We start from the raw sequence: 14,995 nt of genomic DNA on the forward strand, positions 1-14,995 counted from the left end.
GAACCTTTGAAACTTTCCTTGGGTCATCTAAAATCCGTCGTTACTCCATTGCCAAAGATGATTGTCAATTTTGCGACTTCTTTTGTTTTTTGTCCCAAAAATAAGAAATTGCATCTAAGTGTATTGCTATCGTAAATACCCGTCACAACAATAATGCCTATTTCCCGAAGGCCATATATATTATACCATCGAAAATTAATTGCAAAGTTGATCGCAATTTTGCTTTATTGACTATTTTTCAATGACTATATTTTGTTGTGGGTAGAGAGGCGCAACATAAATTTAAAATTTTAATTCATAAATAAAATATGCATCACCACTTACAAAAAATCTCTCCCCAATCGTTTAATGGAATCATGCGCAAAACACAAAATAAGATGCGAAAGGATTTGTAGTGCAAATTTCATATTTTTGAATTTATTGAAATAAGAAAATTATTACAAATGATACTTGGATTTAATTGAGCATCTTGTCGGTACAAAGTCTCTACATGAAACTTTTGATTCTTCGTTTCAAGAATGTGTTTTTCAATTAGGCAACCTCAAATGTTAACTCGACATTTTAATCTCTTTTGATGTTGATTTGGATCTTCAATAACATTAATTTGAGGGTCTTTTGACATATTCTGAAATTAAACGCTATAAACTTGAAATATTTGACTTAAACTTTGGGTACTTTTTGGTGGAATTGAAGCTTTGATGTGCCGCTAAGGTAGATTTGTGCCTTGATAAAGTTAATTCATGGGTATTTCAACTTATTCTTGAATCAAATATTGGCATTCCTTCATCTCTACAATGAACACCTATGGGCCATTCTTGATTTGTTATAGAGGATTTTAGGATTTCTTCAACTCTATTTTACTTGTGTTTTCACTTGTATCATCAATTGTGTGTCTTTAAAATGTTGTAAGAACACCCCTACTATTTATAGTTGCAGGATAGAAAACTTTTTCATATTTACTCAATGAGGTAAAACGATTTGGTTGGCCATTCATAATTTGTTAGATTTCATTTACAAGATACGGTTTCATTTCCAAATTGATCTGCACCTGCTGAATTTGGAAGATATGATCTCGCTTACCAAGAATATGAAATTTGACACTTGGCGTCATTTGATAGGCTGAAAAATAAATATTACTACTAATTAATTAACTATTTACTTTAAGAATTAACTTCTCATAATATAAATAGAAATTCATTTTTAATGTATTATTTTCCACATGTCACAATTTTATGGGGCATGAATTTAATATTCTACAAACTTGCATCTTTTGCAGACTAAAACTTGAAATTTTCTTGAGAGGGCTAAGTTTTTCACAACCCAAAGTTTTAGTTCTTCTTTCTTTCATTTTTGCAGGTTAACTTCACATTTAAGGAGAGCCCAAGAGAACATGATTGAGTTGGTGTTGGGCCATTTATGTTTTGACTTTTACACAACCAGCACCCCGATTCCTTTTATTTATTAATTAGGTCCATGGTGCATTGGACCAAAAGCATGTGACTGTGGCACCATCTTAATAGGGTCTGCAAGAACCCATTTATCTCTCTTTTCTCTTTCTTTTCTTCCTTGTTCTCGTCTCTTCTTGGCTTCCTTTCCTTTTTTTTTTTTTTTTCTTTTTTGGTTTCCTTCAGAAAGTGGGAAATCCAGAACTTGAATAATTTCATGTTATTTTTTTGAGTTAATGCTCTATCAGGAAATCCACCACTTCCGATTGCAATTTTCCCATATGTTATGCTGTTGGATACGGGCTCAGTGCTGCCAGGAGGTAGGAAGATGTAAACCCTAGCACTGGAACCAGGATTTTGTATACAAAGCCATGCATGCAAACTAACGGGCTCTTCTTCCCATGTGTTTATTAATGGAGATGAGCAGCATGGGAGGAGATCATGGCCACCGTTCTAAAGAGTGATAGAATAGGTGACCGTAAAGTTAATTAAATTGATATTTTTGCAATACTTTTTAGCAATTTTTTATAATCTAATGTTGAATGTACAAATAAAGTAAGTATTCGTTTTAGTAATATGTGTGTTGTGCTTATTATTTTTGTTAGCTTTAACCTCACAACAAAGTCCACAAACCAATCGAATAGTCCATGTATGTAGTTAGGCTGACCATTGGATTATAACAATGAAAATATTTGTTGAGGACCTTGAGACAAGGCATGCATCGAAATGTTGGAATGGGTAACCAAAAGCCAATTGAATTGGTTATTTGTCGTTCGCCAATTTTTATCAAATAATAGTGAATTGATGAATACGGTAATAATTCATCAAATTGACAGTGTGCTTCGTTGTGCTTACCACTAATATTGAATGGGGTTTGAATGGTACAACGAAATGCCCACAGTTCGAAAAGTTTAACCCGCGGAGTGGGGTAGTGCATGGGTTTGGCAGTTATAAAACTAACTCATAAGGGTCGATTTTAAACGTTTCAAATCGAGGACCTCGAGATCGGACATCGGGGGTCCTAAAAAGACTTGCACTAAGTACTGTGCCGTGTTTCATCAACAGGAAACGTAAGTCGTCTGTGCAATTTTAGTGGGTTAGTTGGCAAAGTAATCAACTAACTGAACTGACTCGAGAGAATCGTCATATGGAAGCCTCCTTAAGGCTTGGTTGGTATGACTGCGATTTTCGATTTCGATAGTATTAGTTTAGTTTTCGAATTTGAGAAATCATGGCAGTCACGTGCTTACGAAAAATGTGTCTTTGATATAGCGAGCGGTGACTATATCGTGAGGCATGATCATCATAAACTTTATTTTGTGCAGTTGGAGTATGTGGCGAATACGATGGATTTCAAAAGAGGATATATCCCCTATCAGTATGTAACAGTGAGTTTTCCAATGTACTCTAAAATCGTAGGACTTAATCTGGGATCATATCCACGGGTGTGGTGTGGACTAATTTTAGAGAAATTTTACGTTGAATCCTCAATTGGACAAATCCGATGGAGATCGGAGTTATGGCATGTAAACGAATAGAAATCATATCGGAATGTAAATCATTGCTTATATTTTTGTTCCTTTTATTTAATTCCTTAGCCATGTGAATGCTTGTTATTTATTTGTTAATTTATGCATTTAAAAGGCCAAAGGCCGGAGAATTATCAAAAGGAACTCCCATTTGATTCGGTTTAATTATCGCTTTGAATTGTTATTTCTGTTGTTTCATGCTTATGCCATGTTTTTCGGACTGATCCACATTCTTTCACCCTAGTGCTCACGATTCTTGAGGGACGGTTGGAGTCTGCAGTGGATGAAGGTATCTTTTAGGGATAAAGATGCCATTTCAGATTTTTGGTGAGGTGGTTGAAGAAACTCCTTCTCCCAGACGAGTCTAAACTTTTAGGGTTTATAGGCTACTTCTAGCTAAAGGCACTATGTGTCCCTGAAAGGCGAGTAATCCTTATCTGATTTTGTGAGGTGTGCCTCTAGAAATTCTATGTGGTTGCCATCTAAGTCACCCGTGGACATTATATGATATGAATTTTGACTTTGACAGGAGGATTTTAAATCCCTAAACTTCCTATTGGATTTATGAGGTCTTTTTAGATTAAGGCTTTCTTATTTTTGGGTCGATTGGACTTTTTTGGTCAATTTATTTCCTTAGGGGGACTTAATAGGATGCTACTCGGACTCGGCTTTTTAGGGCACCCTGGATCCTTACTTGAGTTGGGCCTCTCAGGGTACACGTTGGACTTCGAGGATATGCAATCTCTTTCTTTTCTTTTGAGGCAGTTTTGATTTGTTTGAATTAGTCCATTTTTAGTATCACTTTTATAACTTTTTAAAAAGAATTGGACATTCTCACTCGAATCAAACCACGGCATATATTACAAATAGATATAAAATCTAAATGAATGCAAATTTATTTATACAATCCAGCCACATAAACATAAATGAAATAAGACGCTTCTCATATTACGAGCTCGTTTTTATCTTTCTCACAGTGGAACCCACTTCCCTCACTCGCATGACAGAGCATTTGTTTCCATGTTCTCGACTCCACCTACACCCACGCACATTAGCCCACATAGAATTCTTGAATTTTATCACCATCCAATAAGCTTGCGACACGCACATGAAACAGTTGAAGTGCTTGAACAGGTTATAAAACCCAGCACAAATATATATTTTCAAATTGGAGCCCCATTTTGAAATAAGATAAAGGAATAGCACAGCCACGTCATCGATCCATGTGAAACATCGTCGGGGCATGATCCACCGTTGGATCAGAACGAAAAGAAGAACCCCCAGCCGCAGATGCAGTCCCATCAACACTCAATACCTCTCTTGTTTTTTCGCTTTGTTTATTTAATTTTTTCCATTTCTTCTACCAGCTCCGATCTGTTGAACCCTTTTATATCCCTTCCCCTCTCCCAATTTTGTCCATCCAAAATCTTCTCTGCTCCTACTGTAGCTCCACTGCTTTTAATTCCCATCTTTCTTGCCCAAGATTTACTTTGTTCGTGGCATGGCGAGTGAAGAAGTGCAAGCTAATCATTTTCAACCTCCGGCGCCGGCGCCGGCTCCGCCTGTGCCTCCCGGCACTTTGCCTCAGTATCCAGAGGTAAACAGAATTGTTCTCTCTCTTTTTGTTTTTTTGAGTAACCTATCTTTTCTGTTACTTTTGTGGGCTCAAGTTTTTATGACAATAACCTGCATCTTCTTGGAAATTAAGTTGAAAATTCTGTGCAAATCGCGTGAGATTTGTAATTCCATGCTTCCCTGTTTCGGGTTTGCTTTGTTTTTGAGGTTTCTAGCAGCCCAAGTGGCGTTTTGTCTGAAGAATTTTCTCCCTTTCAGAAATTTGCCAAAAACTGACATTCAGTTCAAAATTGTGATATTGTACAGATGATTTTAGCAGCAATTGAAGCATTAAACGAGGAGAACGGCTCGAATAAATCTTCAATCTCAAAGCACATCGAAGCCACCTACGGAAATCTCCCGCCCGCTCACTCCACACTCCTTACTCACCACCTCAACAAAATGAAATCTGCAGGCCAGCTCCTTTTCATCAAGAACAACTACCTCAAACCCGACCCAAATGCCCCGCCACGCCGCGGACGCGGACGCCCCCCCAAGCCCAAATCCCCACTTCCGCCTGGCACCGTTTCGCCGCCCCCCCGTCCCCGCGGCCGGCCTCCGAAATCCCGCGATCCAACGGCTCCCCCGCCGCCGCCTAAACCCAAGGCCACAAGTACAACTGGCAATGTTTCTGGGAAAAAACGTGGGCGGCCGCCGAAGGGTGCCGCAGAAGGTGCGGGTGCGGCTCCACCTCCTGCTACCGCCACCGGAGGTGCGCCTCGCGGGCGTGGCAGGCCTCCTAAAGTGAAGCCTGCTGTAGCTGCGCCTGTAGGAGCTTGATTGGAAGAAGAGGGAGAGACAGAAATAGCTTAGGGAGTGTAGTGGTAATTAGTGGGGTTGATGGTCACTTTGTTTTGGTTGTTATTTATGGATGTTTGTAGTTCGAGTTAATCTTGATTTAGGATGGTGAAGTGAGGGGGCAGCCTGTTGATGATGATGGTGTTGTAACATTAGTGTAAATTTTAATGGTGAGGTTTGAAATGGCATGGGATTCTCCCGTTTTAGTGAAAAATGAAAAATTCTTTGCAATGCAATGTTCATTAGATTTTTGTGCTTTCTACCTTTAGAGTGATGGATTTATATTTAAAGTAAGAATTTTAAATTACGAAATGTTTTGTTTGGATTAGGTTTGGTTGAATTAAATTAATCACAGAGTAAATGTATTATATTTATTATATAGTTAATTTTTTTTTAAAATTATATTTAATCATAATATTATATGATTAGTTTAAATTTATTAATATTTAATAGAATATAATACAAAATTAAAAGCAAAGAATATAAAATTAGAATTATACAAAGGATTTGATGGGTAGAAAGTAGGAAGAGGGTATTTTAATGTTGACATGGTTGGATTGTATTGTTTTCATATTTATGTACTTTTGTGCTTTTTGCTTTATCACTTTGGTTGGTTTATTATATCTCATTAAAGGAAAGTGCATTGGGAGATGGGCTATTTCTGTTTCTTTCTTTCATCGCGCGCATGCTATTGTTTTGAGAGAGTTCATTTGCATTTTTGCCCATCTCATATTCTGAAAATGCTCTATATCTCTTGTATTAAGAAAATATGCAATTCCTTCACGTGTATTGATTGTGAATTAGTGTTTTTTTAGGCTTGTTTTCACAATTTTTTGGGTTGAATTTGATTAAAATATTCTTATATACTATACAAAAGGACCTATTTTTTTATTTTATTTATGGGGTAATTATATCTTTTTTTTTAATATTTTGTGTAATTTGATATGTAGATCTTGTGGTTTGAAAAATTGCATCTAATATTTGAGTTAAATGCAATTTACCATCCTATTATGGGAATTGAGCAATTTATCCCCTTGTGAAAAAAATAGTAATATAACCCTCTGTGTTATTAGAGATAAAGCAAAATACCCACCTGGCGCGTTTCGTGTATTCCTATTTTTTTTTATTTTCTTAATTTAAATTCTAAAATAATGTTTATGTTCTTATGTAATAACCTTTGGATTTTGATCAATCTAAGGTCCAAACTTAACTAATAAATCAACATTGTAGATTTTATCTATTTTAAATCAATAGTTTAAATTTAAATAAATAAAATTAAAAATAACATATTATGTGTAATTAAATTTGAATATATATATATATATTTATACTTTTGTAATAAACCTATTTATATTCACTTATTTAACCGGTTGCAACTTTTGTAAATATATATTAATTAAAATTCTTTGATTAAGTTAATTAATCAATTCTTAATTAAAGCTATTTTTTTTATAGAGTGCATCAGTTTTCTAACTTTATATGGTCTCAGATTTAAAAATTATGCAAATATCTCAATTAATTTTCTCCAATTTATGACTCACCTATTAATTTAACAACTAATCACGCTTGATATTTGCTTTTTAATCGATAATTTTTCCTTAACTTAAGCTAATTCAATTAATTCTCTTCCTCAATTTTTTTTTTTGGGTAAATGTAAGTTTCATTAAAAAAAAGAGGTAAAATACAACAATCAAATGGTGACTCCCCCAACAAACCAAGGGATACGCCAAAGTCTATAAAGTGCACATGTACTAATAGAACTGAAAAGATTAATACTAATTATCCTCTGTCTAACGTCTTCTATGATGCAAGTAGCTAATACACTTTCCGGCCGATGGGTGTGCTCAAATCGTCTCAAGTTCCTCTCTCGCCATATATGGTATATGCATGCACCAAGTAATGTTCGATAAGCAACATTAACAATATGTTTCCCCCTCCACTTCCTCGATGCCCATTCCACGTCTCTTGTCCACTCACGATTGGTTCTCTGCTAAATCGACATCCTCTTCCTCAAATTTTTACATATATTAAGTATACAGTATTTTTCTTCATTTACGTCACTTCTCTTCTCCAATTTTTTAGAATTTTATCAACTTCAATTTCAAGTAAAATTTACAATTTATTCTCTTTTTATTTTGCTTTTGTAAATCAAATATTTCTTCCTGATCTCGCTCGAAATATGCGACCTCGATTGGTTATCTCGATCACGGATACGTACTCTCACAAGATCTAGTGATTGGATTATGAGGATAAAACACAAACGTGAGGCTCGTCAGGTTCGTCCCCGACAACGACCCTCTGACGCTCAAGTTAGAGTTGTTCGAAGTAAAAATATGTGAACTGGAGAATGTAGGTTGAAAATAGTAAATGTCAATTACCTCAAAAAGTAATGCGTCTAGGTACTTATAGGCCTATGTGGATATTGTTGTTTGGGCCACGCATCACCATCAGGGTGATAGGCATTTGCGGTCGGACGGCCCTCCCTGAATCGGGTCTTCAGCCACAAAACGGGTCTATCTGACCCGTCTTCATTAATGCGCGGATCCTAGGCTCTTAAATGACGAAAATACCCTTCATTAAAGGTATTTTCAGTATTTTGTTTGAAAGTAAGGGGTCTCCCCATCACTTGCATATCTAAAAGTATATTTTTATTGTTATATTGATGTTTACTTTGCATTCTAAATTTTATGCTCTACTTTTATAATTACGAACAACAATAAGTAATTAAAGAAAACGATATTTTATTTTTGTTTTTATTATGTTCTGTATTATTATAGATTATATCTATTTTCGGGAACAAATGTAAAAATCAATGATGCAAGCAAATATTCAAACTTTGGTATTTCAAGACGTGGGAGTTTTTCAAACATTGAGTTATTATCACACAGTAGTCAAAATATTGAGAATTATAGTTCAATTATTGTCTTCTTCAGGTGAACTGTTAGATTCAGACTCTCCAACGTGTCGGGATTTGAGCTATAAAGTTTTGGTTACGAGTTTCTAAGTGTTTGATTGAGGTGTTTTTCAGTATAGTGATAAAATTGAAAAAACTGCAACCGTCTAATCTTGAGAGAAATTACGTTGTACCCGGTGCACTATTGACACGGGACGTATATTTTCTTCAAGGCAAGCAGTAATTCTGCGATTCGGTTAAATTAACAATTACTATTGGATTGAGAATTGTTGCGATACAATTTCTCGTTGTAAGTTTTCGATTTAAATTTCTTGTCATTAATATCATTTCTAATTGTTTTGTGTTATTTGTTCCAACGTGGTTTTAATTCCTTTTGATTTCTAAATCCGATTGTTATATTTCAAAACGTTGTTTCACTTACTCGAAACTGAAAACTTTCCAACACAATATATGTTTACTAGTATCTTTATATGCTCGTAATAAAAAGATGGTAAAGATTGGATCCACAATAAATATATAATTTTATTTTTTAAAAAAAATTTAGTACATGTTTCAAGTATATATTGACTTTATTATACATTTTTCAATATTTATGAGTTATTAAAATTTAAAGGGTGCTATTTTGGACCATTTGGCACATATTTAGCCAAGATTTTAAACTTTTACTTTTATTTGTTTATTTTATAGATTTGTTATTACTTAACTATTGTATTTAACATCAATGGATTTTTTAATTGATTATCAGTTCTATTTTATTTTATTTATATCATTATTTAGAAAATATTCATGTACACACAAATGTTACAAAAATTAAGGCATATTTTTAATTAGAAAAAAAAATACAATTTACCCCCTGTGATATGAGAAATGAGCAAAGAATTTTATGTAAAAAATAAAATAGCGAATTGTCTCATATGTTTTTCAAAATGAAGCAAATTACCCCATCTCTAAACCGTTGATAAGGGGGTAATTTACTTTATTTTTTTGAAATACAGGGAATAATTTGTTTTTTTTTTCCCCATAGGGATTATCTGATTATTTTACATATCACAGGGGTAAATTATTGCGTTTAACCTTTTTAAATATGCAATTCATATGTAATAGCTAACAACAAAAAAATAATTTGAGTAATAACTTCAGTTGCAAAAAAGTCAATACATGTAATATTTTATTATTAAAAAAGTTAATTCATTTAAATAAAATTAAATTATCAATATTAAATATTAAATGAATAAATTAATTAAAATATAATAGAGATAATTCATGTACACTCTTTTACTTATTGGTGTTTTACACAAACCACCCCTGTCTTTTTAAAAATTACAGAAACCAACCTTAGCAGTCTTAAAAATCCCAAAATGCATCTGTTGACGTAGTCAAACTTTAATTTCATTTTTCATGATAGAAATACCCTCGGGGGTATTTTGTAATTACCAAAAGATAGAGGACGTGTTAAAATAATATTTATGGGGATGAATACGATGACCCCATATATTTTTATATAATTATATATATTAATTGTTAATTTTAATTTAAATTAATTTATTAATTTTTTTATTGAATTCGTATATAAATTTGCACCACTTAATAATTGAAATATTAAATTATTTAATTAATATATTAATAAAAATTAGTTACTAGCTTATAAATTTAGATTAAAAATTATCACACTTATATAAATTATTTTAAATTCTTAAAATTAAAAAATTTATTTTTTTATTTTTGTTTATAACTAAATTTTATCAACATTAATGAATTATGCATACATGTATATATGTTTATAATATAAATATATAAAGATGTAATATAATTGAATATATTTATATGTATATATTTTATATATATATATATATATATTTGATGGCTAACAATGGCGAAGGAGGATGAAAGATTGGGTGCAAGTGGGGCACGGCCGTAGGCCTCAATGGGGCTGTGGGAATGAAGGCACAGACAGAAGTTGAGGGTAGACATTGTGATAGGAATGGGAAGAACGAATATTTTTTTTTTAAAAATTATTTAATAATTTAAAATATTTTTTATAATATTATATATTTTACTTATTCTAATATAAATTATATAAACTACATAATTTATTTTGAATTATACCTTATTAATTTTAATAAAATTTAATTATAAATAAAAATAGAGTATAAATAATTTTTTAATCTTAAAAATTTAAAATAATTTATACAAGTGTAATAATTTTTTAATTTGAATTTATAAGCTAATAACTAATTTCTATTAATATATCAATTAAATAATTTAATATATTAATTATTAATAGATGTAAATTTATATACAAATTCAATAAAAAAATTAATAAAATAATTTAAATTAAAAATTAGTATAAATAATAAAAAAATATATGAGATTATATTACTTATCTCATAAATATTATTTTGACATTTTTCTTTATCTTTTGGTAATTACAGAATACTCATGAGGGTATTTTTATTATTGAAAAATTAAATTGAAGTTTGTCCAAATCAACAGAGGCATTTTGAGATTTTAAAGAATGTCAAGGATAATTTTTGTAATTTTTAAAAAGACAGGAATAATTTATATAAGAATGGTAATGGCGAGAGGGTGTAAAATGTAATTATCCCAATATAATATGTTAGCGCAGCCGGCGGGTTTTGATAACGAGTTCCTACCACCCCGTCAATCTCAAGTCAACACGCTTGTTTCATTGGAAGCACCTGGAGTATTAGGTGGCCCAGAGATGAGTATATCTACTTCGATACGCGTTCGTGAATTCATAATGTCAAAACTTCAAGCCCCCAGTACCCTACTCATTCATGGAATGGTAGGATGAAATGACTAAACACAGAAGCTTCCTCCAGAATCTGATCAAGCCATTCACATTTAACTCAAGCAAAGGTGACTTTTTTCGAGTTGTAATTATTTGATTCTTGTCTTGTTTTTCTGGTTTTCATCATCGGACTGATGTCTTGGGGCGTTTATGGGATGTGTGTTTCCTCAACATCAACTGTTTGATTAAAGACCGAAACGAGGTGGACTTGGAGAAAATTGCAGCACAAGCACAAGGACAAAGGGAGTTTTCCTTTGACACCCTTGTTGCAGCTACAAAAAATTTTCATCACACTCTAAAGCTCGGTGAAGGGGGATTCGGCCCAGTTTACAAGGTAAATGTATCATCAAGATTGAGTCTCAAGACTTGTATATTATCTTGTGGGATTTGAATTTCTCTTGAGAAAAGAAACATATAGAGTTGGGATTGGGTAGGGGTGTGAGTCTGGGTGGCTGAAAAAACTGTAAACTAATGAAATTCAATCAAGTTGTTGGACAAAGATTCAATTTTGGCTGGTTTGCATGTGGAATTTACAGGGAAAGTTGGATGATGGAAGAGAAATAGCTGTGAAGAAACTTTCGCAGGGCTCAGCGCAGGGGACGAAAGAGTTCCAGAGTGAGTCAAAGCTTTTGGCACGTGTACAGCATAGAAATGTGGTGAAATTGTTGGGTTACTGTGTACATGGCGCAGAAAAGCTGCTTGTCTATCAATATGTGGCTAATGAGAGCCTTGACAAGTTGCTATTCAGTAAGTTCTCTTGTTTATTTCGTCCTTCTGCCTTTTGATTATCATTCGGTTTCTCTATCATCATCTATACACTAAAAAGGTTTGATATCATTCGGTTTCTCTATGATCAGTAAAAACACAATTATTTAAGTCTTGTTATCATCTTGTTTGATATCCTCTGACAAGAAATCAATCCAAATATTAATCTCTAAAGCCTAGGATCTAATTTTGGTTGCAAGTTGTTTGTATTACCTCATTTTGCATGTTTGGTGTCAACTGCAATGCGAGTCGGGTAAATAAAATTTATCTTTTATTATTTGTGCAGAACACTTTCAATTTAGCATTGTGAAGCTTGAATTGCAAATCATATCTGTGTTGGTTCTTTGATGTAATCCCACAAAGTTGGCCGGCCATGAGTAGTCCTGATAACCAAATAAAGCACTTTGCCATTTAATCATGTCAAACATTGAGAGACAAAATGCACGTTACATGAAATATGTAATCTTCCAGTCAAATTGTTTCTGAATACTTTTCAATTCAAAGAAACTTTTGGAAACAACTGCAAAGTGTACAGAATAAGGTTGTTAGCTATTCTTTTTTAGAGATAATCAGTTGGCCTTGGCATTCAATAGATTGCTTCGTATGACTGGCATTAAGTTGGAACTATGCTTAAGCATGTACAATTGCGATATATTATGGAAACCCATGAGAATGTAAATCTTGTTTTCTAGAAATCCAGTGGAAATGTAAACTCATTATAGTTTCTACTGCAAATTGTTGCCTACAATTTGAATAAATAGTGATACTACTTGATTGGATCAGCAACTTTGGGGTGTGCTTAAAAGTCCTATGATTATATGGATTCGTGCTTGATGGAACACAAGTTTTGACATTGTAATTCCACATTTTTAGTAAATGTAATCATAATTTTAAGCCCCAGTCATACAATTCCCATGCAGTAACGGAACACCCTGAAAGTTTTTGAATCATAAATTCTCAGAAAGCAAGTGGAAGTAATTTCCATTCATCTCTGTTATCTAATGCAATTGTTGACAAGTTTCCCATAGTGCTTGGCCATCCTCTGCAGGTTCTTATTACAACATAATATGATGGAATGCTAAAAGGAACACATTTGGGCCTGTTCAATGTCTAAGCATTAAAACATTTTCATAGGATGAACCTAATTGAAACCTATTTTCAACTGGTAATCTTCACTAGATTTATGTGCCATCAAAATAAGGTATTGACACTGTTTCATGGCATTGATGTAGAGTCTGATAAACGGGAATTTCTTGATTGGAAACGAAGGTATGACGTGATAACAGGCATGGCGAAGGGCTTGCTTTATCTTCATGAAGAGGCTCCTTGTCGCATCATACATCGGGACATCAAAGCTAGCAATATCCTACTTGATGAAAAATGGGTTCCCAAGATCTCTGACTTTGGCATGGCACGACTCTATCCTGAAGATGAAACTCATGTCAACACTCGTGTAGCTGGTACCAAGTATGTTTTCATTCCCTGGAAAATTTTGAAGTTCAGCTCTTTGTTTTAGGGTTAATTACACTTAGACCCCCTATAAAAATGTGAAATTACACTTTCCCCAAAGAAGTTTTGAAAGTACACTTACACCATCCCCCTCTAGAAACTTCTTCGTTTACAGTTGACTCGCTCTTGTTAGAATTTGGACGAGAAATACTGATGCTAACAAAAAAAATTATATATATTTTTAATTCTGGCTGTCATTTAACATTCCTTAGCATATTTTTATACTTACAAAGAGATAAATTTAATGCATATCTAGGAAGTGAGGTTAACATCTTCACATTTTTCCCCATAGAAATATAAAATTATTACATGGGAATGTTTAATGAGGGGTAAAACTAAAAATATATGTAATTTGTTTGCTAACATCAGTTTTTTTGTTCAAACTCTAACGAACATTAGATGTCATGTGTAAGCAATAAATTTCAGGAGGGGTGTAAGTGTAATTCTAAAACTTTTTTGAGGGAAAGTGTAATTTCGCATTCTTATAAGGGGGTCTAAGTGTAATTGACCCTTGTTGTTATATTGCAATTCAGGTTTGAGTTGCATAGCAACATCCAATTACATTCTGCTAAGTGGCAAATTTACTATGGATAACAGTGGATACATGGCACCAGAGTATCTCATACATGGCCATCTTTCTGAAAAAGCAGACGTGTTCAGTTTTGGGGTTGTGGTTCTGGAGCTGATCAGTGGACAGAAAAATTCAAAGTTTAACAGAGATCCTGATTCACAGAGCCTGCCCGAATGGGTAAAAATACGTTTCTTGGGTGTATACTGATAGCTATAGTACTGAAACTATTCTTACAGGAGGGGTCCATCACCTTTTCGATTGCCGATTCCCTCTTGAAGTTTTCGAAATTCTTATGCTAACAGTCTAACGAAAGCTAAATTGCAGATATAATCTATCTACTTTTTGTTGTTACCATAATAGTAGAGTATATATATACAAGTAGTAATGCCTTTTGCTGGTTTCACATGTCATCCTCCTAATCTCCTTTCTTTTCTTTCTTTTTTTTTTTTTGGGTAAATAAGCTTCGAAATGTGACTGAGAATGTTTCTTCTATGTACTTCTGTTGTTTACAGGCGTACAAGCTTTACAAGAAACACCGGAGTTTGGAAATTATGGATCCAACACTAGAGTCGTCAGCAGATGCCGATCAAATAGCATTGTGCATACATATAGGGTTGCTATGCGTGCAGTCTGATCCAAAATCACGGCCCGACATGGATCGCGTTGTCGTAATGTTGTCAAAGAAGCATAGCAATATTGTTGAAGAACCAACAAGACCTGGATACTCCGGATCTAGATACAGAATGCCCCGTCGGCCAACTGCATCATCCTCTGCTTCTGGACCTTCTGGCGTATCCAGTTCTCAATCATTAGACTCCAGTAGCACATTAACTGCAACCACATCAAGTGTTAGAATCCCCAGATTAGATCCTCATGGGAAGCGTCCTGTCAAAGATTAGCCTTCCATGTGTAGGAGTTTATTACTAGGATACTTGTGTTCATAGGTTTTGTTGTTCTGATGTTGATAGATGTTTAGAGAATGGAGGCCAGGAATCAAATTGCAAAGTCAAGACTATCATTCACACATTACTCTCCTCA

At 33.8% G+C, this 14,995-nt stretch overlaps 2 protein-coding genes across 2 annotated transcripts; both read left to right on the forward strand.

Moving 5' to 3' along the window:
• Positions 1-4,303: 4,303 nt before the first annotated feature.
• On the forward strand, positions 4,304-5,617 carry LOC110012009 (HMG-Y-related protein A-like). Its single transcript, XM_088880250.1, has 2 exons — positions 4,304-4,571; positions 4,856-5,617. Exons 1-2 carry the CDS (start codon positions 4,476-4,478, stop codon positions 5,366-5,368), a joined length of 609 nt encoding a protein of 202 aa, XP_088736376.1. The 5' UTR covers positions 4,304-4,475; the 3' UTR covers positions 5,369-5,617.
• A 5,365-nt stretch (positions 5,618-10,982) lies between these two features.
• Positions 10,983-14,995, forward strand: LOC105162100 (cysteine-rich receptor-like protein kinase 43). Its single transcript, XM_011080039.3, has 6 exons — positions 10,983-11,180; positions 11,304-11,446; positions 11,649-11,859; positions 13,110-13,344; positions 13,984-14,134; positions 14,470-14,995. The coding sequence occupies exons 1-6, from the start codon at positions 11,117-11,119 to the stop codon at positions 14,854-14,856; spliced, it is 1,191 nt and encodes a 396-aa protein (XP_011078341.1). The 5' UTR covers positions 10,983-11,116; the 3' UTR covers positions 14,857-14,995.

The sequence above is a fragment of the Sesamum indicum genome, linkage group LG5 (genome assembly GCF_026168435.1).
Source record: "Sesamum indicum cultivar Baizhima isolate 11 linkage group LG5, ASM2616843v1, whole genome shotgun sequence".
In the NCBI taxonomy this organism is placed as follows: domain Eukaryota; kingdom Viridiplantae; phylum Streptophyta; class Magnoliopsida; order Lamiales; family Pedaliaceae; genus Sesamum; species Sesamum indicum.

Coding starts and splice junctions, on each gene's coding strand:
- LOC105162100 (XM_011080039.3), top strand. CDS start 11,117: ATGACTAAACACAGAAGCTTCCTCCAGAATCTGATCAAGCCATTCACA. Junction 11,860..13,109: donor CCTTGACAAGTTGCTATTCA/GTAAGTTCTCTT, acceptor GCATTGATGTAG/AGTCTGATAAACGGGAATTT. Junction 13,345..13,983: donor ACTCGTGTAGCTGGTACCAA/GTATGTTTTCAT, acceptor TATGGATAACAG/TGGATACATGGCACCAGAGT.
- LOC110012009 (XM_088880250.1), top strand. CDS start 4,476: ATGGCGAGTGAAGAAGTGCAAGCTAATCATTTTCAACCTCCGGCGCCG. Junction 4,572..4,855: donor CTTTGCCTCAGTATCCAGAG/GTAAACAGAATT, acceptor GATATTGTACAG/ATGATTTTAGCAGCAATTGA.